Genomic DNA, 26,818 nt, shown 5'->3' with positions numbered 1-26,818 from the left:
ATTGTACGCACTGAAAAATACACCATTCCTGGTGCCACCAAAATACTTCAAGACTAAAGCGACCCAGGTAAACAATCTGCTGTGGGGTAATAAACCAGCACGAATAGCGCAGGCCAAGTTAGTCAGAGGGTGGTATGAAGGAGGGATAGCGCTCCCAAATATTCAACTATACTATTAGGCAGCTCAGTTGAAAATCATTAACCAATGGATACATACCCCACAGATGGACCCCGCATTCAAAGCGGACAGGGCAGGGCTGGGAGCAGACGGAGTAATGGTAGCCCTGCATAGCAAAAAGCAGGCCCCATCATTAATATGACCCACAAAACATACAGTCAGCATATGGCATTCAGCGAATGCTAGATTGGGCTGGTGAGGGGTCATAACCCAGCTTACTCCTCTTTGGGATGTGCAACGACTGGGAAGACTGAGAAATTGTAAGGGATTTGCACAATGGGATACAATTGGCATATCCACAGTGGGCGACATGTGGAGCAAAAGGGAGGTAATACCATTTGAACGTCTTACACAACAATATGAAATGGCACCCTCCGAAATCTTCTGATATATGCAGATAAAACATGCCCTGCTGGTGGTCCGGGCGCCGGGCACTGAGGTCCCAGAAGCCTCGCCCCTAGAAGATAGACTGCTGACAGAATGCATGTCTAAGCGGGCTACCTCCGTCTCTGACAAAAAACTAGTTAATAACTTACCAGATCCCACGGTAGCGCTCAAGGAAAAGTGGTCCGGTGATGTAGGGGAACTTGACGACACTGACTTGCAGGAGGCACTAGCTTCCCCACGGGAGGTGGGTATACCCTCAAGACTAAGAATGGTGCAACTCAAAATATTTAATCGTTCCAACTACACTAGGCTCACCCTCCACAGGATAGGTTCAGCGTCACACCCATATTGCCTGAGGCGGTGTGGGGAGGAGGTTACTTTTTACCATACAGTGTGGCAATGGCCCAAAATCATGGAGTACTGGATAAAGGTGATGAGGACAATATCGCAGACAGAGGAGGTATCATTACTGCCTGAACCCAAAAGATGTTTACTGAATGTTTGGGAACCGAATGACCTTACCCACCCAACACAAGATTGGGCCACGTTAGGGATAATGGTTGCAAAACGTAACATCGCGCAAAAGTGGGGGTCTGCAGAATCACCGACACTAGCCGCATGGTGTAAAGATATGGACACTGCCATGGTGGCAGAGAAAACTGTGTTTGTTAATCGTGGTTGTCCTCGAAAATGGAACAAAATTTGGGGGTCATGGAATAAATTTAGGGGGTACATCTGTGAGCCACCGAGGGAGCGGGCGGCAGACGGTACTGATGAAGATAAGGGGGAAGGGACCTGAAATTACTAACAGGAATAACGTCATTTACTGTGTTGATATGAATATCGTTATGCGTATGTTACAAGACTACTTGCCGACAGATAGCAATGTATGTGTGTGTAATTGGACTGTTATGTGCCTTGATTGCAATGGATATAATAAAAAGAATTAAAAAAACAACACTGTTGGGAAGATGAGATGGGAAAAGAGGCAAGTTGCTTTCAGGCATTAGTAACCAGCCACATGTTCCCAATATTCCTTGGGTGAAAAGGATCTCTGCTACATTCTGATGGATGCTCTAACCACAGATTCCTCACACTTTCAATTTCCCCAGGCATTAGAATGGATCCAGACATATATAAGTGCAACACCTGCGCTCTAACATCAGTTGCTTGTTTTTTCTGTGCTGTTTAACATGGATCTAGAGTTCCACTCTCAAATTTTAGTTGGTGTTTCACCAACTCCAAAATCTTTTTCTAGACAGTGTGGTAGGGAAATGTCTCCTTCAAAGACCACAAGTGCTGCATGACATCTGACTTTGAGGTCTAGGGTCTAAGCATGTCCTAAAGTCTGGCAACAGATGTTCCCTGATGCTTACAAAAGTAGATCAGTGAGTGGGAGAGAAAAACTAAACATCATCAAGCTCAAGAAACGGCACAGGATTCATTGGTCTCCCACTTCTAATCACCGTGCTCAGGTAAGTCGAAGAAGAAGCTACAAGACAAGTCTAGCTGTAAATGCAGGAAGTCCAAGCAAGGCTTGCCTTTCCTTCATCCCATCACTGCTGCTTTAGTTAGGGTGACGGGATGAAGCTACGTAGTCAGCATTTGAAATAACCGATTCTGCACCCAACACCTATTCAGACTCAGAACCATTCTCCAATCAATCAATCAATCAATCAAGAAATTTGTATAGCGCGCTACTCACCCGGCGGGTCTGAAGGCGCTTGGGGGAGAGGGGTCCGCTACTGCTCGAACAGCCAGGTCTTGAGTTGCTTCCTGAAGGAGAGGTGGTCTTGGGTCAGACGGAGGTGGATGGGGAGGGAGTTCCAAGTCTTGGCCGCCAGGTAGGAGAAGGATCTTCCTCCCATGGTGGTTCTTCAGATGCGTGGAACGGCGGCGAGGGCGTGGCTGCTTGATCGCAGCTGTCGGGTGGGAGTGTAGAAGGTCAGGCGGTCGTTGAGGTACCTGGGGCCCAGGTCATGGAGGGCCTTGTGTGCGTGGGTGAGGAGACGGAACGTGATTCTCTTGCTGCCAGTGCAGGTCTCTTAGGTGTCCGGAGATCTGGTTGGGTCGGGGGATGTACAGGATGAGACGTGCGGAGGCGTTCTTGATGCGTTGGAGTCTTTTCTGCAGTTTGGCTGTGGTTCCGGTATAGACGGTGTTTCCGTAGTCCAGTCGGCTGGTGACGAGTGCCTGGGTGATCGTCTTCCTGGTTTCGGTGGGGATCCATCAGAAGATCTTACGGAGCATGCGTAGGATGTTGAAACACGATGATGAGACAGCGTTGACTTGTCTGGTCATCGAGAGGGAGGAATCCAGGATGAAGCCCAGGTTGCGTGCGTGGTCCGTTGGTTTTGGTGCGCTGCCTAGGGCCGGGGGCCACCAGGAGTCGTCCCAGGCAGAGGGTGCTGATCCAAGGATGAGGACCGTCTTGTCTGAGTTCAGTTTCAGGCGGCTGTTCTTCATCCACTCGGCTACTTCTTTCATCCCTTCGTGTAGGTTGGTTCTGGCGGTAGCGGGGTCGTTGGTGAGGGAGAGGATCAGCTGGGTGTCGTCGGCGTAGGAGATAATGTTGAGGTTGTGTTGGCGTGCGATGGCTGCGAGGGGGCTCATGTAGACGTTGAAGAGGGTGGGGCTGAGTGATGATCCTTGTGGTACGCCGCAGATGACTTCGGTGGCCTCTGATCTGAACGGGGGAGGCGGACTCTCTGGGTTCTTCCGGCGAGGAACGAGATGATCCACTCCAATGCCTTCTCTTGGATTCCGACGTTGCTGAGGCGTTGTACTTGGGTGCGGTGGCAGACAGTATTGAACGCTGCGGAGAGGTCCAGGAGGATGAGGGCCGCTGTTTCCCCGTTGTCGAGCAGGGTTCAGATGTCATCAGTGGCTGCGATGAGGGCGGTCTTGGTGCTGTGGTTGGCACGGAAGCCGGACTGTGAGTGGTCGAGGGACCCGTTCGCCTCGATCTTCTCGATGACTTTGGCAGGAAACGGGAGGAGGGAGATGGAGCGGTAGTTCTTGAGGTCGGTGGGGTCTGCTGATGATTTCTTCAGGAGGGCGCTGAGTTAGGCATGTTTCCAGCTCTCCGGGAAGGTGGCGGTGTTGAAGGAGCAGTTGATGATGTCCCGGAGTTGGGATGCGATGACGTAGTCGGCCTTGTTGAAGACGTGGTGGGGGCATGGGTCGGTTGGTGATCCGGAGCGGATGGTGTTCATCGTGTGGATGGTGTCTTCGGTGCTGACCGGGGTCCAGGCGCGGAGGGTGGTGGTGGGGGGCGTTGGTTCTGTGGTTAGGTGCATGGTCTGTTCGCCGAAGCTGTTGTGTATGTCTGCGAACTTGTTGTGGAAGAACGAGGCACGTGAGTCGCAGAGGTTCTGTGAGGGGGTGATGTCGTTGTTTTCGGCGCTGGGGTTGGATAGCTCTTTGACGATGCTGAAGAGTTCCTTGCTGTTGTGTGCGTTGTTGTCTAGTCGATCCTTGAATGCTGACTTCTTGGTGGTGTGGATCAGCTGGTGGTGTTTGCGGGTGGTGTGCTTGAGGGCGGTCATGTTGTCTGTGGTCTGGTTTTTTCGCCAGGCTTTCTCGAGGGTACGGCAGTTCTTCTTGGAGTTCTTGAGGTGGTCGTTGAACCAGGAGGCTGTCTTGCTTCCGGGCCTGTTGGGATGGTTTTTCAGGGGTGCGACGTCGTCAGCGCAGTTGGTGATCCACTGTGTGAGGTTGATGGCTGCTTGGTTGGGGTTCATTGATCTGGCTGGAGGGTTCTGGTTCAGTGATGTGGTGAGCTGGTCGGTGGTGATCTTGTTCCAGCTCCTGCGGGGAACCTGTTGCGGGAGGTGGTGAGTCGTGGTCTTTCTGAAGCTGAAGTGGACGCAGCTGTGGTCTGTCCAGTGGAGTCCGGTGGAGTGGCTGAAGGAGACGTACTTGCTGGATGAGAAGATTGGGTCAAGCGTGTGTCCGGCGTAGTGGGTGGGGTGGTCACCAGTTGCTTGAGTCCGAGGTTGACCAGGAGGGTGGTGGTGTTGTTGTCGTTGTTGTTCTCCAGGTGGAAGTTGAGGTCCCCTAGGAGGATGTAGTCGGCGGAGGGGAGGGCGTGTGGGCTGATGAAGTCTGCGATGTCTTCGCTGAAATGTGTGCGGGGTCCTGGGGGTCTGTAGATGAGGGTGCCTCTGAGTGTGGTCTTGGGGTCGGTGTGTATCTGGAAGTGAAGATGTTCGGCGGCTGAGAGGGTGTCGTCGGAGTTGGTCGTGATGCGGATGGTGTTCTTGTGGACGATGGCGATGCCTCCTCCTGTCTGGTTGACGCGGTCCCTTCGGGTGATCTTGTAGCCGTCCGGGATGGCTATGGCGATGTCGGGCGCTGAGGAGGCGTTCATCCATGTTTTCGTGAGGAAGGCGACGTCCGGCAATGTGGTGTCGAGTAGGTTCCATTGTTCCACGGCGTGTCTGTGGACGGAGCGGGTGTTGAGCAGGATGCATCTCAGGTGGTTGCTGTTGGTGCTCGGCTTGGCGTTTGCGGGAGCGCGCACGTTCGGATGCAGGAGAACTTGCAAGATTGGCAGGTGAAGGGTCCGTGGGTGTGTCCTGGGGTGGCTCGGTGGCAGCCGGGGATCCGGCCGGTGTTGAGTGCGCTGAGGGTGGCGGCGTCGTACGTCCGGGGGGTGGGATGGCATCTGCGGGGGCCAGGGGGTCTGGCGCTGGGCGCGGTCCAGGCGCAGACGGGCTTGCCTTTGGCGTGAACGCTGCGCGCACGCGTGGACTCTGCCATAAATGGAGAGTGGAGGGGGCGGAGCGAGGGAGGAGCAGCTGGGAGGTGGGAGCGGGGTGGCGAATGGGTGAGGGTCGGGGAAACCAGCAGGAATGGGGGCGGGGCCGCGGGGGAGCAGCGGCAGGGAGTGGGGTGGGCAGCGGGGCCAGAAGCGCTAGGGCAGACGGCGGCAACAGGGGGCAGAGCACAAAAGGGCAACAGAGCAAAACAGTACAAATGGGGCAATACTACGACGAGCACAAAAGGTCAACAGAACAAAACAGTACAGTGGGGCAGTACTACGGCGAGCACAAAAGGGCAACAGAACAGAACAGTACAATTGGGGCCATACTATGGCGAGCACAAACGGGCAACAGAACAAAACAGTACAATTGGGGCAGTACTATGGCGATACTACCAACCACAGCGGGGGCACAATCAGGGCAGCGGTACAGCGATTCGAGCGGTGGCGGCAGCAGGGGACGGGTGACTTCCTGAAGGGGCGACGCGGCGGTTAGAGCGACCGGCACTGACGAGGTCAGGCTGGGTCACAGCTCCCCGTCGCACGGCTCCCAAGCTAAGTACTCAGTGGGAGGGAGGAGCAGCTGGGAGGTGGGAGCGGGGTGGCGAATGGGAGAGGGTCGGGGAAACTAGCATGAGTGGGGGCAGGGCTGCGGGGGAGCAGCAGCAGGGAGCGGGGTGGGCAGCGGGCCAGAAGCGCTAGGGCAGACGGCGGCAACAGGGGGCAGAGCACAATAGGGCAACAGAGCAAAACAGTACAATTGGGGCAATACTACGACGAGCACAAAAGGGCAACAGAACAAAACAGTACAGTGGGGCAGTACTACGGCGAGCACAAAAGGGCAACAGAACAAAACAGTACAATTGGGGCAGTACTATGGCGATACTACCAACCACAGCGGGGGCACAATCAGGGCAGCGGTACAGCGATTCAAGCGGTGGCTGCAGCAGGGGACCGGGTGACTTCCTGGAGGGGCCACGCGGCGGGTAGAGCGACCGGCACTGACGAGGTCAGTTCACATCGCTCTCCAAGTTCTCCTGGGCTGTAACCAACCCCACAGCAGGTCCTGACCTTCGGAGAGGCTATGCTACAACTTTATCAGATGTTGCTTGCTCATTGTAAAGTGCCTTCCAGTTGGACTTCTACTGGCAGGCCCTGCCATGGCACCGACAGGCCCACCAGTGCCAGCCGGTCCCTTCACGTATGTGTCGAAGGCTTTGCCGGTCCCACCCACTCCAGTCCCAACCTTGAGCGTTGACTGCAGTGACTCGTATCCTGGACGCGACCCAAATGTCTGTTTCTGATCCTAAGCTGATCCAGGTCCATGGTCCGCTACAAAGTAACCAATATACAGTATACATTTATGGTAGATTACCAGCCTCTCCCTCAACACCAGTATTATCGTAGGATGGATGGCTTGTTTGGATCAGATTTAAGGTCTTTTGAGACCCTCACAAATGCCCCACTTGATGAGGAAGAGAGGAGGATAATTTACTGCCCCCCTCATTACACTGATGCTGGTCTATATTTGGATTAACAGAATGCTAGTAGCCTGGAACCTTCCCCTGAAACAGAGTTCCACAGAGATGGGTTGCTTTTTTGTGGTAGCAGCCTGCAGGGTTGCACATCTGCTGGATTTTCAGCTATTAACGATAGAGGCTATGGAAAATCTAATGACAGATCTTTCAGCCTTTACAGCCTTTGCTTCCCTTCAATGAAGCACTGATATTGTTGGCTACTTGGTCTAATCTGTGCTTAACTCCCCAGTAAGTCGCCATATGGCTGGGTGACCCTGTGGATCTGACCTTTCGGACTGGGCGCCCAACTCCTGAGACCTCAGTGGTTCCGGCTTCCACATATAAAGTTAACCCCAACACGTTTCTTCTGCACCCCCAGGCAGGGAATCAAAGTACATTGATGCATTCAGAAAAAAGAATCTTCTCTGCCAGCTTAGTTTTGAGGTCCTAAGCAGTGTCTGTTTGTTGGGCTGCTCTACAAATACCGATTGGTAATGGCCATCAGGATCTTTCAGACATGCTTTTACTCAAACAATTGAAGGCAAACGGGATGTAGATAAATATGTGTTGGGAGTAATCTTAACTCAGAAGACTGTGTAATTCGCTTCATGGGCACCAGTATGGTGATTAGGCAACCTACTTAGATGCACACCATAAAATTCTTCTGGGAACGTGAAAGCTTTGCTTCTGGAAGTGCCATTTGATGGCTTAATACTTTTTGGGGGAAAAAGCTAAGTTTCTGTTGGAGCACTTCAAAGACAATCATGCTATAGGTTTGCTGTCCTTAGTCTGTCAATTCGACCAGCAATACCGAAAGTTTTAAGAGCATTCTTGGGGTCCCCCTATGGCCAGAGTTGCCCAGGCAAAACTGAACGAAGGCTAGTACAGCCCTATGTTGGTATCAGATTTTGTGGCCACAAATAATGACAGCAGTTCTCCTCCTCACCTGCTATGACTGCATCAAAGCACTTTGATTTTCCCTTCCATGGTCATGGATGGCCGATAGGAGGCAGAATTTGTTTTTGCCGATGGATACTCTTATCTAACTGCAGATTCCTCACTTCTATATCTTCCCCAGCCGCCAGACTGGTTATAGAGAACTACAGCATTAGTGCTCCTGCGCTTTGACAGGTGGCATTGTGCAGTGCCGCGTATGTCCCACATCACCGTAGAAGTGATGCAGCAGGGCTGAATTTAAAAGCCACACATGCACACTGACATCCATTCTTTTTTTATGTGCCTTCCAGTGCAGACCCAGAACTCCACTTCCAACTCTATTGGTCTTCTGACTGGACGCTATCGAAGTCCTGCCAAAACATTGTCCTGGGGAAAAATGCACCCTCCAAAAATGACAGGCTTTAAGCCCTGCTGGTACTACCACAAGCAAATGTTGGTCACTGACCCCAAAAAGGTGTACCTTTTGTGTCTGGTCAGCAGTCATATTTCAAATTTCTGTTACCGAGGACGATTAGAGACCAGGAAGTAAAACTGTACGTCGACAGGCATAAGAAGTCAGTCTTCACAAAGGTCCTGTCCAATTCTAGGTTGCAGGACCAAACATGGTCTAGATCACAAGGCCGTTCCATAGCCTATCCACTTTCTCCTCAAAATCTCCTGGTAAGCCAAAGTCTGAACGCAAGCACAAATAAGTAGGCGGTATTGCAAACCTTTAGAGTCCTTTTGGCTCCCTTTGTTGTCCCCATGGGTGCCATAGAGACCTACTGGCCTCCAGTCTGGTCACTGGCTATAAATTCTCTCCAGACACCCTCTGCCGCACGCATCCCGTTACCAGGCCTGTGCCGACACCGGTACAAGTGCCCACTCCAGCCACATGGTCCACGCCATTCCCTGCTGCCCAATGTTGTTGATTGGTCTGTTGGTGCAGAAGCCCAGTGACGAAGGAAGGATGAGGAAAGAAGAGGAGCTGCTGCCTCCAGGGTGTTATCCTATCAACAGCTGCAACCTTCCCAGTCTGCGATGCAGCAGACAGGTCAGTCCCTTCAAAGGTATGCATGTGGCACTGGTAGACATAGCATTGGTCCTTCAACTATTCTTCCTCTGCTACAACAACCACCAAACCCCTTTAGTTTGTTCCCTGTGGGAGGCATGATTCAGTATTTCCTCCCTAACGTTGGCCATCCATCATATCCGACAGATGGGCGTTACAGATTGTCCTTAATGGCTTAACCCTGCCTTTTGTTTTCTCTCCACTCCACATTCCTCCCATATCAGAAGACATTTTGGTGGCGCTTCTGTCTATACTTATGCTAGAGGGGCATGTCTTACCATTGAGCGGGTACCAGAATTCTAGGTTTAATATTTAATATGCTTCCTTGTCCCAAAAAAGGACTGGGACCAGAAGCTCCTTCTGGACCTTCCACCCCTGAATGCCTTCCTACAGAAGGACAGAAATGCAAAATTCTCGAAATTGGCTTGGAACCGGTCTGCTCTGGACACGGAGACTGGATGGTGTCTTTGGACTTTCACAACGTGTATTTTCATTATACCCATCATGCAGTTCCATAGGCGTTACTTTGAGTTAAAGGTGGCCCAGGAACACTTTTAATTTGATTTGCTCCCTTTTGGCCTAAACTCCACTCCTGGGTTGTTCACAAAAGTATTAACAGTGGTCACAGCCTATCTTTGGAGTTTCGGAATTTCCATATACCATTACCCCAATGACAAGCTGCTGAAGGCAGGCTTGTCACAGTCAGTCATAGACTATCTCCTGACGGTGGCGGAACGCCTAATATTGTTGGATTTCACCATAAACAAGCAAAAGTCACATCTGTTACTCTAACAGATGCTTCAATTCATTGAGGTGATCCTGGATGTAGTGATATTCAAGGCTTTTCCTACACAGCAGCAAGACCAGGACATTAAGTTAATTTGGTCCTGGCTCCCAGTGAGGATGTCTCTGATGCTTCTTGGCCTCAGGCAGTCTCCTCATCTGCAACGCTAGGTGGCACATGTGGGCCCTGAGTTAAACATGAAATCTCAAAGGGCCCAGCATCAACACAGACATTTTAACCCCATTCAGGTCTCAGAGGAGCGGGCTTTAAATTACCTATTTCTTTTGGTAGAACCAATACAAGATGTTGCCTATGCCCCAGGCTCACATCCTAGAGAACTTTCCACCTGTGACTCAAGAATCCATTACCTCTCTGTGGACCACGGTAAAGAGCGGCTCCCCCACCGACCCCGCACCCCTTAACACCTGGTCATGCCAATTACAGCCCCCATCTTGATAAAGGTGATCAACTCTTCGCTCACCACCGGATTAGTTTCCCCTAAGTGGAAAGAGGCAAGGGTCAAAGCTCTACTAAAAAAGCCCAATCTGGACCTGGCAGATCTGGGCAACTATCGCCCTATATCCCTTCTCCCGGCCATAAGCAAGGTAAGAGAGAAACTCGTTAATTCAACTCTCTCTGGATTTCACGAAAGCCATAACCTGCTCCACCCCTCCCAAACCGGTTTCCGACCATGCCAAAGTACCGAAATGGTTCTACTGGCAGTGGTAGAGGAGAGCTGGAAATTCCTGGACTCAGGAGTTTCGGCGACCATTCTACTCCTTGACCTGAGTGCAGCTTTCGATACAGTGAATCCCTCGATTCTGATCCGGCGACTCAGGAACATAGAAGTGGATGGCACGGTGTTCCTATGGCTATCCTCTTTCTTAGAGGGAAGAACCTATCAGGTTTTTGATTAAAATACCGTATACAGACCTACACATCTCCGGTGCGGGGTGCCTCAGGACTCCTCGCTCAGCCCAACCCTTTTTAATGCTTACATGTCCCCGTTAGCAGCCAGAATATATCCTCATGGTATTTGTATAGTCACCTACACTGATGATACTCAGCTGGTGGTCGGGCTCAATCAACCCGAACAGGAAATTCATACCCTCTACTCTTGTCTAAACGAAATCTCAAACTGGATGGACGACTCCCAGCTCAAACTCAATGGAGGAAAAACAGAGATTATGATTTTGGGTAAAACTATCAGTTTTAATCCCAGTCTGATGTGGCCCTCTAGCATGGGTCCAGACCCTACCCCAAAATCAGAAATTAAGAGCCTCTGGTATGGCTGGACCAGGATCTCAGTCTCAGGACCCAAGCCAGGAAAACAGCAGCTCTTTGCTACGGCCTACTTAGAATGGCACGTAAGGTCCTGCCCCTCTTTCCCCCGGTGGCGAAGAAAGTACTGGTCCAATCACTAATACTCTCCAGATTGGACTACGGGAACGCACTGTACCTAGGCGCTCCCATCTCCGCAGTCAGGAAACCTTAAACCGTTCAAAACAGCGCAGCAAGACTGCTGACGGGAACCTCCAATAGGCTGTCGGCCAGACTGGCCCTTCGCACCCTCCACTGGCTCCCAGTTCAGGAGCGGATCAGGTTTAAGGCTCTGTGCCTGGTACACAAAGCATGGCAAGGACTCAGCCCACTTACGATCTCCACTAGGATTCGCCCTTACAAAGCAGTCGGAACCTTCGATCAGATGATCTACATCTGGCAGAGATCCCTAAGATCAAGAGATCCAGGAGTGGTGGCAGACTTTTCTCATATAATACCTCCAAACTCTGGAATTCCCTGTCTCTCTACCTCTGCGTAATTTCGGACCACATGGCTTTCCGGAAGCAGCTAAAGACCTTGCTCTTTCTCTAGTCCCTATGGCTCCCTGTGTCGGTGACTCAGCGCTGGGAGGCCTCCGGGTAGCCATGCGCTCTATAAATGCTCTTCCATTCCATTCCATTCTTCGCACTGGATCCAGGAAACTGGACGGGTGTCCTTTGGCTTGCAGGATGCATAATTTCATGTCCTATCCTACAGTCCAACAGAAAGCTTATTTTCGGGTCATGGTGGGGTCGGAACACTTATCATTTACCATCCTACCTTCTGCCTCACCTCAGGCCACTGTGTGTTTTCAAAGGTGTTTGCACTGGTTGCAGCCCATTGGGATAAGCGTATTCCCATTTATCTACAACTGGCTGTTGAAAGCAGGCGCACTGCGGTCAGTCGTGAAGCAGCTGGAGAAAGCTGTCACCCTGGTGTCCTCTCTTGATTTTTCAATGGGACAAATCCCATCTGCAACCCACTCAGATAATCTTTTCCATAGGTGCCATCCTGGACATGGTGGCATTCAAGGCATTTCCACATCAGCAATGAGTCTAGGTATTCAGGTTACGATCAGATGTTTTTGCTCTCACTCCTGGGTTCTCTCAGGAATAGTTCTGAGGTTTCTTACCCTCTTACATCCTGCAGGTTGATCATACTCACTAGTATATGCAGGTTCTGCAGTGGAGCATCCGCCTCCCGTGGGTGCAGTATTTGGGTTGCCTCTGACAACATATGTTTCTTAGAAGAGGCATCCAGGGCATTCCGTGGTGGCTGTTGAACACCAACATTCTCACTACCCCATCCAGAGCTCACAGTAGTGACAGGTGCATTGTTTCTGAGCTGGGCCAGTCACCTTTGAGCGTTGGAAATCAGGAACCATGGTCCCCAGTAATGTTTTCAAATTCCATTAGTAAATATTTACATTTTGCAGAAGATGAACCCTTTCCTCTAAAATGGTGTTACTGGGGTTTTGTCCACAGTTAAAATTGAATTTACTGGCCTGCCTTCTGTAACCCTTTTAATGCAATAAAACACTTGCCTTCTAGGAAGGCATGGCATTCATTGCCTCACCTTGACTTAGGAAACATTGACCTCTATTCCAAAAAGGAGCCAAGAGGGAAAAAGGGGAATCGGGGTTGCCCCCACTCATAAATTGACAATATCACAAAAACCCTGACACCAGGACTTTTAATATCAGGACTCGTATAAATGCAATGGAGAGACAAACAATCAAAGTCCACTGCTACACCACCTATTTTTGAAACATTTTCTTGTTGGTGTGTTAAATGTATTTCACCCAGAATTCTTAACATAAAAATAAAGGAAATTCCTTGTAAACCTCACAAAGACAGTCAGTCAGAGCACTAAACGATGTCTGTATCAGTCATGTACACAGTACATCCGCCCACACTTAATACGGGTAAAAAAAAATGTGTTGAGAAAAGAATGACCCCTCACGGGCGCACCACCCTCGGGGCCACTGGCAGGTGTTCATAAGATTGTGCCCCTTTTCTCATAACAGGTAGTCATTCAATTCAGAAAAAAAGGAAGAAGAAAGAAAAGTGTCCAAAACAAACCAAAAATTGTATAAAGTGCAAAGGAGCAATGAGCATTCACTCCCTTTTGTGACAAAAAAGTGCGTAAAATCAACAAGCACACCTTTCGCACGACTTTTATTCAGAAATTGGGTCTGTTCTGTTGAACTAAAAAGGCTGGTAGCTAACTCCGCATAACATTACCTACAGCCAACATGTTTCACTGCCACTGAAACTTCCAGCAGATTCGTCAGGGCTTGACACTTTGTCACCGCACCAATGTTGGACACCTCGTACTCTGGGACTGTCAGATTGAAAGAATACAAAGATTAAAAACACCCAAGGGGCACCCCTCCGGACACACTGAGTCTATCCGAAATGTTAGAAAGCATTACCCTCTTGCAGCCAACTTTTCTCGTACCAGCTGAAGAGGAAAATGTATTGGCTCCTCATGTAAGCCTCAACTTAACCTGAATGGCCCCTACGATTGTTGCATCAATCTAGGAAAACGAAACAACGAAACAGCGTGTCATGGGTCGTGTTATATTGTATATGGTCACAGACTAACACACGAACATGCCCATACAGAGTAGAAACGTAAATACATATAAACAGTGACACTGTCTGCTTTACGCAAAATATGACCTTGGTATACCCAGTCAATCTTGGTATCCTGTAACAGCCCATTTATTCCATTCAGGAAGTACTGTTTCCATCAATTTCCCCATTCCGATCATGCCATTAGTTCACCTTAAATCTCATCTCTTAGCGCCCAAAACGACCAGCGTAATCATACTGTCACATCAGATTTCTCTATTTTTAGAACGAATGCCCATAAAAAATCAAAGAACCTAACATGGTTATTTCTTACTGGTATATAAATTAATTATAAATGAATACCAATCCAACAAGCATTTACAATGCAACAGTTTCGCCTTCGGAAAAGTTAGAGCTATTGGCATTGTAAATGACAAACTTTTTATTTATGTGTTGGTTTTGAAAACAGATAAATAAATGGCATTGTCATTTACAATGCCAATAGCTTACTCTGTCGCAAATGCAAGACATATTGCATTTGCACACACACACCCACACAAGAGCCCCTCACACACACCACACAAGAGCCCCCCACACACACACGCAAGAGCCTCCCACACACACGCAAGAGCCCCCCACACATGCAAGAGCCTCCCACACACGCAAGAGTCCCCCCACACACACACAAGAGCCCCCCACACACACAAGAGCCCCCCCACACACACAAGAGCCCCCCCACACACACAAGAGCCCCCCACACACACAAGAGCCCCCCACACATAAGAGCCCCCCACACACACACACAAAGAGCCCCCCCACACACACGCAAAGAGGCCCCCCCACACACACTCACGCAAAGAGCCCCCCACACACACTCACGCAAAGAGCCCCCCACACACACTCACGCAAAGAGCCCCCCACACACACTCACGCAAAGAGCCACACATACACGCAAAGAGCCCCACACACACACACATGCAAAGAGCCCCACACACACACACACGCAAAGAGCCCCACACACACACACACACGGAAAGAGCCCCTCACAGAGGTCAGGGGTGGCACAGAAGCAGAGTTTCACCAGCTGAGGCTCGGATGAAGCCTCTAGCATGAAATAGAGGGAGGGTAAGGGAGAAGTGATGAAAGAGAGGAGGAAAACGAGCGTGAAGGGAGAGCTGTGTACGTGGGGCAGGGGGTCAAACTTGGCCAGAGGTGGAGGAGGTGTACCCCAGACTCGAGGGAGTGTGTAAAACTGCAGCCTTAGAGGCCCTGCCGATAATGGAGCGAATGTTAGTCCAGTTGAAATGAACCTAAACTAAAATTCCTACAAATGCAAATAATTATTACAGGAAATGGGGCTCCTTGATGACATGAGTTATCAGCCGGTAAACAGGGTGCCACCTTCTTGACTTGTTAAAGATGTCATGCATTTATTCCACATGCGCGGAAACAAACTGCAAGATGAGACATTTCTTCCTGTTGTACAAAAGGAAATTACAGCCATGCCTGCTGTCAAGGATAACAAATGACTTAACTGGGAATGAGGTGACAAATAGGATGGCCAGGGAAAAGGACCTCGAAGCTGTCCGAGTCGCAGTTTCAGTTGTTAGACATACAGCTGTTATTCTTACAGAAACTACGCAACAACTTTCAGAATGGCAATGACACATCCAAGATAAAAATCTTCTACTCCTGGTTTCCAAGAAGAAAAAACAAGAAAGCTCAGAAACATCACAAACTATTTTTGAATATTAATTAAGTGTGAACCTTTCCACTGACGTTAATTCTGCAAACATCCAGGGGAATTGGACAAGACAGCATGCAACATTTGATCCATGACGCCATCACGCACATCCCACAAAGTTCGGATACTCAAAATAGTTAGGTAGCCAGAAGCTCATAACGATACTACCGGCCAAAACACAACATCCACTAACATACAACTTAACAAAACATCTAACAAAGATCATCTATGTAATAGACTAGCTTTCAAGGCTCCCAACAGCAATTCTTTCACCATAAGCCCACCACACCAATGCACCTGCAATAAGTACGAATTGACTCTAAACTGACAGCGTACAGACCTCTGCCCTTGTTCATTAAGCCCAACATTCTTTAAATCTGACACATTTCACATAACAGATCATCATTCCCTACACTGACCACAGAGGTGCCACAAATAAACAAGCAACGGGGGGGGGGGGTGATCTCACGCACACAAGCAACGAGGGGGGGGGAGCTCACGCACACAAGCAACGAGGGGGAAGGGGGTGAGGAGCTCACACACACCAGCAACCAGGGGCGAGGGGGGTGAGGAGCGCACGCACACTAGCAACGCGGGGGAGGGGGTGAGGAGCTCATGCACACAAGTCATCTCCCTTCTCTCCCACCAGAATTAATTATAATGCCTACTCGCAATAAGTTAGTCTGGTCTAAGGTGCGCGCCCTTTATCTCATGAGCTACTTTTGAAACACGGCTGGGGAATTTAAGCAGATTCCACTCTGCATTTAGGAAAAGAGAAAAACCTGTTTTTTGACATTTTTTCTTGAGATTATATATTCAAAATATAATGCAAGCTTTTCAATGGAAAAACAAGAGGGTCAAAAGCACAGAATCTCAATTTCACTGGCGCTCTGCAGCTAGGCCCCCTAGGATGTTGTTAAAAGAGTTAAAGCTTAATCCTGGTCAAACTACACTCGAAAATTGCTAGAGCAAAGCCTTCAGCAGCCTGCACAGGACTACTTCCACCCCAATAATGTTCTTTCCCGAAGCCAATGTGCAGGTAGAAACAAGAGGCCAGAGCTCGATTTTATTAAGCTATGGACAGTAGAGGCCCAATGAGTACCCCATTAGGGAAAGAGGGTAGGAGTAAGTTCCCTGCACTAATACTAAAAGTAGACGCCAAATAAACGAGCCCTCACACGGGAAGGTTCGCGAGGCAGCCATGGGTGTTTGACCACTACAGGCGTCAGCTGCTGCCATTTTTCTGTCTAGAACTTTGCATAAAAGGAGAAAAGTAACAATGTTCCGATGCTACTAATCTGATCAATAGTTGTGATGTCTGTTTTTAATTTAACAGCTATCGTGTCACTTGTCATCACAGTAAAGATCATTTTTTTTTTTTTAAGTTTGAAGTTTATTAAGGCATAAAGAGAAAAAGACAGGGCATGAAGAAACAATCAGAGGTTATAAAAAACAATAAAACTCTCTTACATCAAAAGAATATTTGAACAATAAAGGATGTGAAACAAAAAACAATGAAATTTGAAATTGCAGAAATATTGAGGGAGGGAAGAAAAACATGAGAGGCATACATCATATGGGTGATAACAAAGAATCAGAAATTAGGATGCATTAACAAATTTACAAATACTAAGATAAAAACAATTCACGGTGGTTTTTGAACTTCAACAGAACGTGGTGGAGAAAGGGGGGAAGGTCTGGCAATTTTAGATAAATATTCGGTGAGGGGGAGCCATAGAAGATCACGTTTAATTGCTAAAGAAATAGGGGAGATAAAATTAGTGTCTAGGCGATGATTGAAACAAACTGCGTTCCACCATGCAGAGAAAGAAACATCTTTAGCCTGTTTCCAATGTGTTGTAATATGATGGAAAGCAATGGCTATCAGGAGATCAAGTAATCTGTGTTTATGGTGGGATCCAGAAAGGTCAGAGGAGAGGGAGCCTAGGAAAATCTGAAGGACAGAAAAGGGGATAGTGAGTTGAAAAAGTTTTTGTATTTGGGACCAAACGAGATGCCAGAAATGGAGAATGGGAGGGCATTCAAAGAGCATGTGCTTCAGATCAGCCAGAGGGCAGGGACAGGACCAACAAGTGGGAGAAGTGTCTGGAGAGAAAGAGGATAAAATTACGGGAGTGTATAATGTACGGTTATAGATAAAAAATAAGGTTTGGGTAGTGTTGGCAGCTCTAGATGTGTTCTGAAGTTTAGACCAAATTTTATCCCAAAAACTAGGGAGCCAATTTTGAGACAAATCATCCTCCCATGCCAACTCAACTTTGGATTTAGTGCGATCAATAGATGTTTGAAGGGATTTATAAAGGAAAGATGCAGAAGGGGATTGGTCGAGAGCATTAGAAATGGAAAAATGAAGTTTAGGAATAGTATTGGTGGCAGGGAGAGAGGAAAGATACTGGGTAAGGGAGGGAAGAAGAGATAGATATTGTTTTCGAGAAGAGGAAGGTAATGAAAATTGAGTTTGAAGTAAGTGGAAGGAGAGAGGGGAAGAGTCAGAGATGAGTTGAGATATCCATTTTAAACCACGGGAGTGCCAAGTTTTCCAGTAGATTGAACGATTTTTAATTTTAAGAAGTTTATTATGCCAAATAGGTTGGGAAGAAGTAGAAGAAGTGGAGGGGTAGGTGGATATCAAATATGGCTGAAGAATAGAACGGGTATGAGAAATGATGGGAGATCGAAGAGAAGTGACGTTAGAGGAAAAGGAAAGAACTTCATTGAATTCATAAGGGTGAAGGAAAGATGATTCCAATGTCAACCACAGCGGAGGATAATATGGAAGATCCGAAGAAATCCAACGGAGAGCTTGTTTCAAGGAAAAAGCAGTATGATATGACTTAAAATTGGGGAATTTAACTCCGCCTAAAGATTTGTCTTTCTTTAAAGCAGAGAGGGCGATTCTGGATTTCTTGTCTTTCCATAAAAATTTCGATAAGATAGAATCTATTGATTTAAAATGATGATTGGGGATGCGAATGGGAATCATAGAAATAGTGTATAGGACCAAAGGGGCTAGCATCATTTTTATGGAATCCAGGCGACCCCACCAGGAAAGAAAGAGAGGGTTCCACCGATTGATGGAAGAGGTAAGTTTACTAGAAAGGGATTCAAAATTAAATTTGAGGGTATCAGAGAGACGAGGAGCGAACCAGACACCTAGGTATTTAATCTTAGAGGGTTGCCAGGAAAACCCGGAGGAATCAAAAAGATGTTTAAGACATAAGGGATTCAGTGGTAGTATTTCACATTTGTCCGCGTTAAGTTTATAGCCAGATACACTAGAAAAAACGGAGACTTGATTTAAGAAGGAAGGTAGGGTTGTTTGAGGGTCCGAGCAATAAAATAAAATATCGTCAGCGTACACCGACAGTTTAACTTGTTGTTGTTGGGGGGTAAATTGAAAACCGGAAATGCTCTCGTCAAGTCTAATTTTGGTTAAAAAGGGTTCTAAAGCTAAAATAAACAAAAGAGGAGATAGAGGGCATCCTTGACGAACTCCCCTTTGGAGGGGAAAATAATCAGAAGTGATGCCGTTGGCAAAGATGGAGGCATGGGGATTAGAGTAGAGTAACGAGATAAGAGAAATGAATTTAGATGGGAAACCGAACCAACGAAGAGCTTGGAACATAAAATCCCAGTTGACTCTGTCAAAAGCTTTCTCGGCATCAAGAGAGATGGCAGCCAATGGGGAAGTAAGGGAAGAGGCTCTACTTAAAATGTTAAAGAAAACACGAGAATTGTCTGTTGAGAGACGTCCTTTAACGAACCCAGATTGTTCCGGACCGATAAGGTCTGGTAGTAGAGGGTCCAATCTAAGAGCTATGATTTTGGCAAAAATTTTATAATCTGTGTTAACCAGGGAGATAGGACGATAATTTTTGCAGAGAGTATGATCCTTGTCTGGTTTGGGTATTAAACAAATTAAGGCTTCTTGGAAGGTACCACGGGAGGAACCAGAATCGACAAAAGACTGAAATAACAGGAAAAGTTTAGGGAGGAGAAGGGAAGAGAAATGATTATAGAATTCAATGGTGAAACCATCGGGACCTGGGGCTTTACCTTTACGTAGGATTGAAACGGCATGAGAGATTTCAGAGGGGGAGATGTCTAGATTTAACGCTTGAAAATCAACATGTGCAGATTGTGGGGAAGGAATATCTTGAAAATAAGCTAGGAGATCATCAGGATCAGGGATAGATTCAGGAGTGTATAGGTTTTGGTAGAAGGAGACAAATTGAGCCAGTATGTCCTTATCTTTGAAGAAGGAAATACCGGTTGGACCTTGTAATGATTCAATCTTTGTTTTTTCCTTGCGAATTTTAAGGTAATTAGCTAATAGTTTACCCATTTTGTTCTGTCCTCCGTAATAACGGGAATTACATTTAAGGAGAGTGTTTGATGCCGCATTAGTGGTAAATTTATTGAATTCAATTTTGGCAGAAATAAGTTCGCGAAGGGAGGAGTCAGAGGAAGAGTTATAGTAGGTGTATTCAAGTTTTTTAATTTTATCTAAAAGTTGAGTTGATTTGGCGATTGATTGTTTTTTCTTTTGAGAGACAAAATCAATGATAAAACCTCTAGCAGCTGCTTTGAAGGAATCCCACACCGTAACAAAGGAAGACCCAGGGAGATGATTGAGAGTAAAGAATTCAGAGGTAAAAGCTGTAAATTTAGTGGAGAAAATGGGGTCCAGGAGTAAAGAGTTATTAAACCTCCAACGTCCTGAGTGAGGAGAAAAGGGAATAAGGTCAATGTCAACAAAAACGGGAGCATGGTCTGAGATTAGAATGGAACCGATGTCCGAATGTGTGGCTAATTGTGCCAGGGGTTTGCTAAGGAAAAGGTAATCAATACGGGATTGGGAGTGATGTGTGGGGGAATAGAACGTGTACTCTTTAAGGTCAGGGTTACATAGTCTCCAAATGTCTACTAAAGCATAATTCTGAAGAGAGGCAATAAACTGAGAATGCATCTTAGAGGGAATAAACTTAACCTTGGAATTCCTGTCAAGAAAGGGGTCCAGAACTTGATTGCAATCACCACCAAAAATAACATATTTCTCATTAATTGTAACTAATTTGTCAGAAATAGCAGGCCAAAACAATTTATCAATGCCTGTAGGAGCATAAACATTGAAGATAACAATAGGAATTTTATCAATAAGAAGGTTAGTAATAACCCAACGGCCATGGTCATCGTTTTCATGGGAGACAACTGAAACATTTAACTTTTTATGACATAAAATAACAGTGCCATTTTTCTTACCCAAAGCAGGAGAATGAAAGACATGTCCTACCCAGCAACGCTTAAGTTTATTAGCCTCCTTATCAGAGAGGTGGGATTCTTGGAGGAGAGCTACATCAGCTTTGAGGCGTGTCAAGTGTGTTAGGACACGTTGACGTTTAATGGGGTTATTTAACCCCTTAACATTCCAAGTAACTACTCGGAATTTGTAACTTCAATAGAATGGTGTGAAAAAAGAATATATTGAAAAGTGAATATGAAAAGAAAGATAACAGTAATAGGCATGTAAGAAACAAGAGGTGAGAGAGAAAGAGAGCAGAGGAGAGGAAAGAGAGTGGAGTAAAGAGATAGGAGAGAAAGAGGTGAATAAGGGTTAGAGAAAGAGAACAGTAAAGAATAGAGAACAAAGCGTGTAGAAAGAATAATATCATAACAGATAAAAAGAGATCAAAAAAGGACTGAGGGATGACGACGCCAGAAGAGGACGACATCAACAACGGAGACTTACATCGTCGAACACCTGAGGAACCAGCGAAGGAACGAAATGGAGGGAAATATAAATACACCGGGATGCAGACACACGGGAAAAGGATCTGTAAGAAGGCAAAAGAGAAGAAGAAAATATTAAAAACACACATGGTAAAGTAATAAAGAGTAACATAAGAATAACATAAGAATATGGATGAGATAGACAGGGATGGAGAGCACTCAGTCAGACACAGGGATCAGAAACAACGAGAAAACATGGCAAAAAACAGACAAAACAGAACAAAATGGTCAGACGGGTCGTGCAGTGTCCATGCTCTCGGCTTCATGGCGACGCAGGAACTCTTCAAGGACGAGTGGATCTTCAAATGTAGTGGTTCTTTCTTTATAGGTGACCTTGAAGAGGCAAGGATGTAATAGACCATATCTGGCGCCAAGGGCTCTCAAACGAGGTCTCAAATCCAGGAACTGTTTCCGGCGGTCGGCTGTGACCTTAGCAACATCCTGAGAAAGGTATAATCTACGGCCCTCCCACATAACTTGTTTTTTAGCCTTGACTGCAGAAAGTACTTGGAGGAGATCAGTGTATTGAAGGAACAGCATGATGACACCTCGAGGTTTATCAGAAACTTTCGGGCCAAGTCTGTGCGCACGTTGAATATTCAGAGAGATGGAAGAGGGAAGGTCTAGGATTTTTGGTAGAAAAGTTTGAAAGAAGGCTGTTGGATTAGACCCCTCTGTAAGTTCCGGAAGATTATAGAGGCGTAGGTTGTTTCTCCGGTTGCGATTTTCCAACTCCTCCGACTGTCGTTTTAGGAGAGAGACATCTTTTTCCAAGAGCGAAATTTTTGCACATGAGGTATGAAGAGTCTCTGTCGATTGTTCCACCAAAAGAACCCTTGATTCCAACGTGGACCACTTGTCATGTAGAAATTGTAAGGTTTTAGTAGTTTCGGCCATGAAGGGTTTAAGTGCTCGAAGTTCCTCCAGAATAAGATCCATGGAAGCAGAATGTGATGATGAACCTGGAGATGGAGGATCTTTTTTCAAACGTTTCGTCGAACCAGGTGGTAAAAGCTTACTAGTTGAAGTAGTTTTAGGAATTGCGCCGTGAGTAGCGTTAGGTTTGAGAGAAGTGGGATCATCCATATTAGGAGTTGTGGAATCAGAGTCTGAGGAAAGTTGTGGCTTATTTTTTGATGCTGTAAGCTTGAGAGTACGGAGTTTCCCCATATAAGGCAGGAGAAGTAAATACAATGCTACCACAATGTGCTGAGGAGAAAAGTGTTGTAAATAGGAAACAAAAGGTGGTTTTATAGTGGAAGCACCAAAAAACGTGTATTTACTGCACAAAAAACGATGAAATGCAAGAAAAATAGTTAATTAGAGCAGTCAATAAACATATAACTTTTCCTCAGGTATAGCTAATAAAGTTCCGTGGATATAAACTGTCTCCTCATGTCAAAGAGTTTTACACGAAAGCGCTGAATGTAACAGGAAATGTTCAATGAGTGTTAAGCAAAGCAGCGCGCCACTTTATTATGAGGAGATTATCATCATGAGCCATGAGGGAACATTGATGAAAAACGATGTGTAAATACTGGTATTAATTCGAAGAACCAGCAGTGAAATTCACAGATTGAAAGTAGCAGAGCAGAAAAGGGCGTTTTTAAGGCAATTGGTCGGTAGAAATAGCAACCGCATTGCATATGCTGAGGTAGATAGGCGGCGCTCGCTGTGAAGAGAGCGCGCGGCAAATGCAGGAAATGGCGGCCGCCGAGGAGGTGAATAGCGTCACTTACGGAATATTCGCATTCCGACGGGGTAGAGAAATGCTGCTCGGCTCTCCGTGTTCAGCTCATGTTCCGATGCGCAAAAATGGTATTTGCGCTCACCAAGGTCCGGTGTGAGCGAAGAAAGTCGCCGGCTCCGGTGGTCGACTTACGGAGCTCCGGTGCTAAGCCGCCATCTTGTGCGGCGTTCAAGCCACGCCCCCCACAGTAAAGATCATTTGAATTAGATTTTTGGCAGGAACGTGGTTTATTCTCACTGATACTTTTCTAATGGGCCAACACAGACATTCATCAAACTCTCAACCTTCTTCAAACTGATATTGTTTCCATTCATGTTTTCGTTGGGGTGGTTTAGGGTAATGTGGTTGAATATACCCTATAAATCACATAATTTACATCTTGTGCGAGAGAATCTATTGACTGGTGTAAGCGAGAGCCATTCAGCTCAGACTGCCAGAGCAGATTGATGCGAGTTCTCAAGAATGCACAGCGCGTTTAGATCTTCATCTTGAGACCATACACGTAATGTGAAAAACATATCAAAAAGCGGCGTGATGTTATAAACACATGTCGCGAGTAAGTATTCCAGAGGGGCTGCAATGGCAGTTTACGATGCAGCGTGAGCACTTGACAACGCGCAAAGGCTAACACCGTTACAAAAGGGGATTTTCAGCCCAGGGAAAGAGTGAATCCCACTCTGTCCACACACTATGATTCATATCCACAGGACGAGAGGGAAAGCAAGAAACACAACTCCCTTTTTACGGCTAAAATGCAAAATAAGCAGTTTAAGTCATGCGTACTGGGCACGCATTAAGAGAAAACTCGGGGGCAGAGTGCAGGAGGATTACGAAAATCTGATATTTCTGAGGTAATCTCCCCCGCCACTTCCTCTGCCAAAGTGCACGTGAAATAAAGTGAACCAGAAATGCTTTTATTCTGCAATTATATTTTGCACACAGTCGAGGCAGAAGTCTTCCCGTGTAATATGCGCCCATGCATTGCATCGCCTTCACGTGCCCCCTCCTTCCCAACTTGGCACTAGCCAAAGAAGCTGGACTGTGAGCGTGAGAAATGTTGACATGTTAACACAAGCATTTACAAGTACCTGTAGGAAAATAAAAAACTTACCTCCGGGAGTCGGCTCGGAGTAGGGAGCGGGTCAGGTCTGCGTCCTCACAGGGAGAGCCGTCCGGCTGGTGGGAGGAAGGATGCCGAAGAAAGAAAAAAAAAAATAAACACGCCCACCGCCGCGATGACGATCAGAAAAGGGTGGAGAGGGAAGAAATTGCGGGAACGCCCATGAATCTGGTCCGGCCATGACGGACAGATCTCTGTTCCAATGGCTAGCCTCCATTTATGGAGCTAGCCAATGGAACAGAGGGCGGATTCCCAAGCCACATAGTATTCTCATTAGGTTTTCGCCGGCGCGAAAAGCTGCGCAGTGCGCAGCTTTCACTTAGGCGAAACCTAAAAACAGGGTGCAGAATATCAAAGACCTTACATCTTTGGCAAACACTGTCCTGTGTCATTCAAGGTTCAAGGGCCCGCACCTCTGTAGGCCAGCGTCTACAGGACCCCAGGATTTTCAATATAGACATTATATTATTGGTTTTACAGCGCAATTAGCATAATCCTTATGCCAGCAACAATCTTGCCCAGCATAGATGTGCTATTTAAAGAGCCTTCTCAATACCGACAAAAGGGCGAGCTCCAGTGACTTAATCCCTGGTGTCGTATCACCACACAGGGAGGGGAGGCCAAGATGGATACAAAAGAGCATAGAGGCGGACTGACAGGTTAGGGTATAGTCATAGACATTACTTGACCCTATTCCATTCTATAATCTCATTAAGCCCCTGTTGGTCACTTTTTTCTCTGTAAATCCAACGGGCTTCTTTTGATAACAGTACATTCTCTGTTATTCGGATTACCATTCACCATTTCAAGAACTGTCCAAGTAAAATTGTGCTTTTCTTTAAAACACTGCTGGACCAATTTAGTTGTGAGTTTGCCTGCCCTTATAGTACTAAGATGTTCTTGTACTCTCACCTTTATTTTCCTTGATGTTGTTTCGTATTCCTAGATTGATGCAACAATCGTAGGGGCCATTCAGGTTAAGTTGAGGCTTACATGAGGAGCCAATCCATTTTCCTCTTCAGCTGGTACGAGAAAAGTTGGCTGCAAGAGGGTAATGCTTTCTAACATTTCGGATAAACTAAGTCTGTCCGGAGGGGTGCCCTTTGGGTGTTTTTAATCTTTGTAGTCGTTCAATCTGACAGTCCCAGAGTACGAGATGGCCAACATTGGTGCGCTGACAAAGTGTCAAGCCCTGACGAATCTGCCGGAAGTTTCAGTGGCAGTGAAACATGTTGGCTGTAGGTAATGGTATGCGGAGTTAGCTACCAGCCTTTTTAGTTCAACAGAACACACCTAATTTCATAATAAAAGTTGTGCCTGTTGATTTTAAGCACTTTTTTGTCACAAAAGAAAGTGAATGCTCATTGCTCCTTTGCACTTTATACACTTTTTGGTTTGTTTTGGACACTTTTCTTTCTTCTTCTTTTTTTCTGAATTGAATGACTACCTGTGATGAGAAAAGGGGCACAATCTGGTGAACACCTGCCAGTTGCCCCGAGGGTGGTGCGCCCGTGAGGGGTCATTCTTTTCTCCACACATCATTTTTACATGTATTAAGTGTGGGCGGATGTACTGTGTACATGACTGATACAGACATCACTTAGTGCTCTGACTGACTGTCTTTTTGAAGTTTACCAGGAATTTCCTTTATTTTTATGTTAAAAATTCTGGGCGAAATAAATTAAACACACCAACAAGAAAACATTTCAAAAATAGGTGGTGTAGCAGTGGACGTTGATCGTTTGTCTCTCCATTGCATTTATACGAGTCCTGATATTAAACGTCCTGGGGACAGGGTTTTTAGGAAACATTGAACCTGTTTATTAAAGTACAACACTTGTTGAGGACCAGTGCATACTAGCTGTAAGCAAGGTCTAAGATAGAATAATAACTTTCACTATATTGGATTCTGGTAAAAATAGCTTTAGCTCCATGATTTAAATGAATTCTGTTAAAAACTATATATGAGACAAGCATTTTGTAATGACCAGTGATTTTTCTGGCGAGCTCTAGTTCACTTCTTGATATCTAATTGTCTCCAAGAGTATGCAATGGCCGATTTTGAAAGAACAATGTATAACATTTAAGCCATCATTCACAAATAAACACATTAGATTGCTCGTTTTCAAGAAAGCATTTGTAAGTCATATGATAGCTCAACATAGATGGGGTGAATCTAAGTAGCTCAATAACCATGCATGTAGCATATTCCTTTTTTGCTGCAACTGTAAAGATTGTTTTTCGAGCATTGTCCTTGCTCTTTCACTTTATCGCTGTGACTATCTCTGAAAAGCGTGGTCTTTTTCTAATTATTAGTTTCTTGCCACCACAGCTGTAGTCTTGTGCTCCCATTCCTACATTGATACATGCATTACCTCGTCAAATAACCACCTTAGAGAAAACATAAAACATGTATATGCTCAACACACCAATATTTTTCAGTGAAAATATAATGCCAGGCTTAGTGGCTATGGTTTGTTTTTTCTTTATTTCTTCTTTTTGAGAGACTTTAATGTTCTTGTGTGAAGCAGCGCTCTGTGGTACAACTGAGGATATGGGCTGTAACCACTCTGAGGAACAGTTTCTGTTGAGCAGATCCAGAGGGGATTGGTGCATGTAGGAGTTGTAAATTGCCTACTTCTGTTGTATCTTAAAGTGCGTTTTGTCCTAGGTAGCTTCCTTTATTTCTCTGTTCTTCTCTCGCAGGTTCCGCGATTACTGCGAGAAGGCATACAGCATCCTTCGTCGGCATGGACAGCTCTTCTTGCACCTCTTCACCCTCATGAAGGCAGCTGGACTCCCAGAGCTGAGCTGCTCCAAAGACATTCAGTATCTGAAGGTACAACAACAAGGTCAAGG

General features: G+C 46.5%; 1 protein-coding gene across 2 annotated transcripts in view; it reads left to right on the top strand.

Annotated features, from left to right (window-relative positions):
- Positions 1 to 26,818, top strand: part of PIK3CD (phosphatidylinositol-4,5-bisphosphate 3-kinase catalytic subunit delta) — a 766,219-nt gene that overhangs the window by 706,358 nt on the left and 33,043 nt on the right. For both annotated transcript variants that reach the window (XM_086921389.1, XM_086921391.1), the window contains exon 23: positions 26,666 to 26,798. In XM_086921389.1, the coding sequence (XP_086777515.1) occupies positions 26,666 to 26,798 (133 nt within the window). The remainder of the gene's footprint in view (positions 1 to 26,665; positions 26,799 to 26,818) is intronic.

This window comes from Lissotriton vulgaris, chromosome 5 (assembly GCF_964263255.1).
Source record: "Lissotriton vulgaris chromosome 5, aLisVul1.2, whole genome shotgun sequence".
Lineage (NCBI taxonomy): Eukaryota > Metazoa > Chordata > Amphibia > Caudata > Salamandridae > Lissotriton > Lissotriton vulgaris.
The sequence above is the reverse complement of the archived record's forward strand: the minus strand, read 5'-3'. Positions and strand labels throughout refer to the sequence as shown.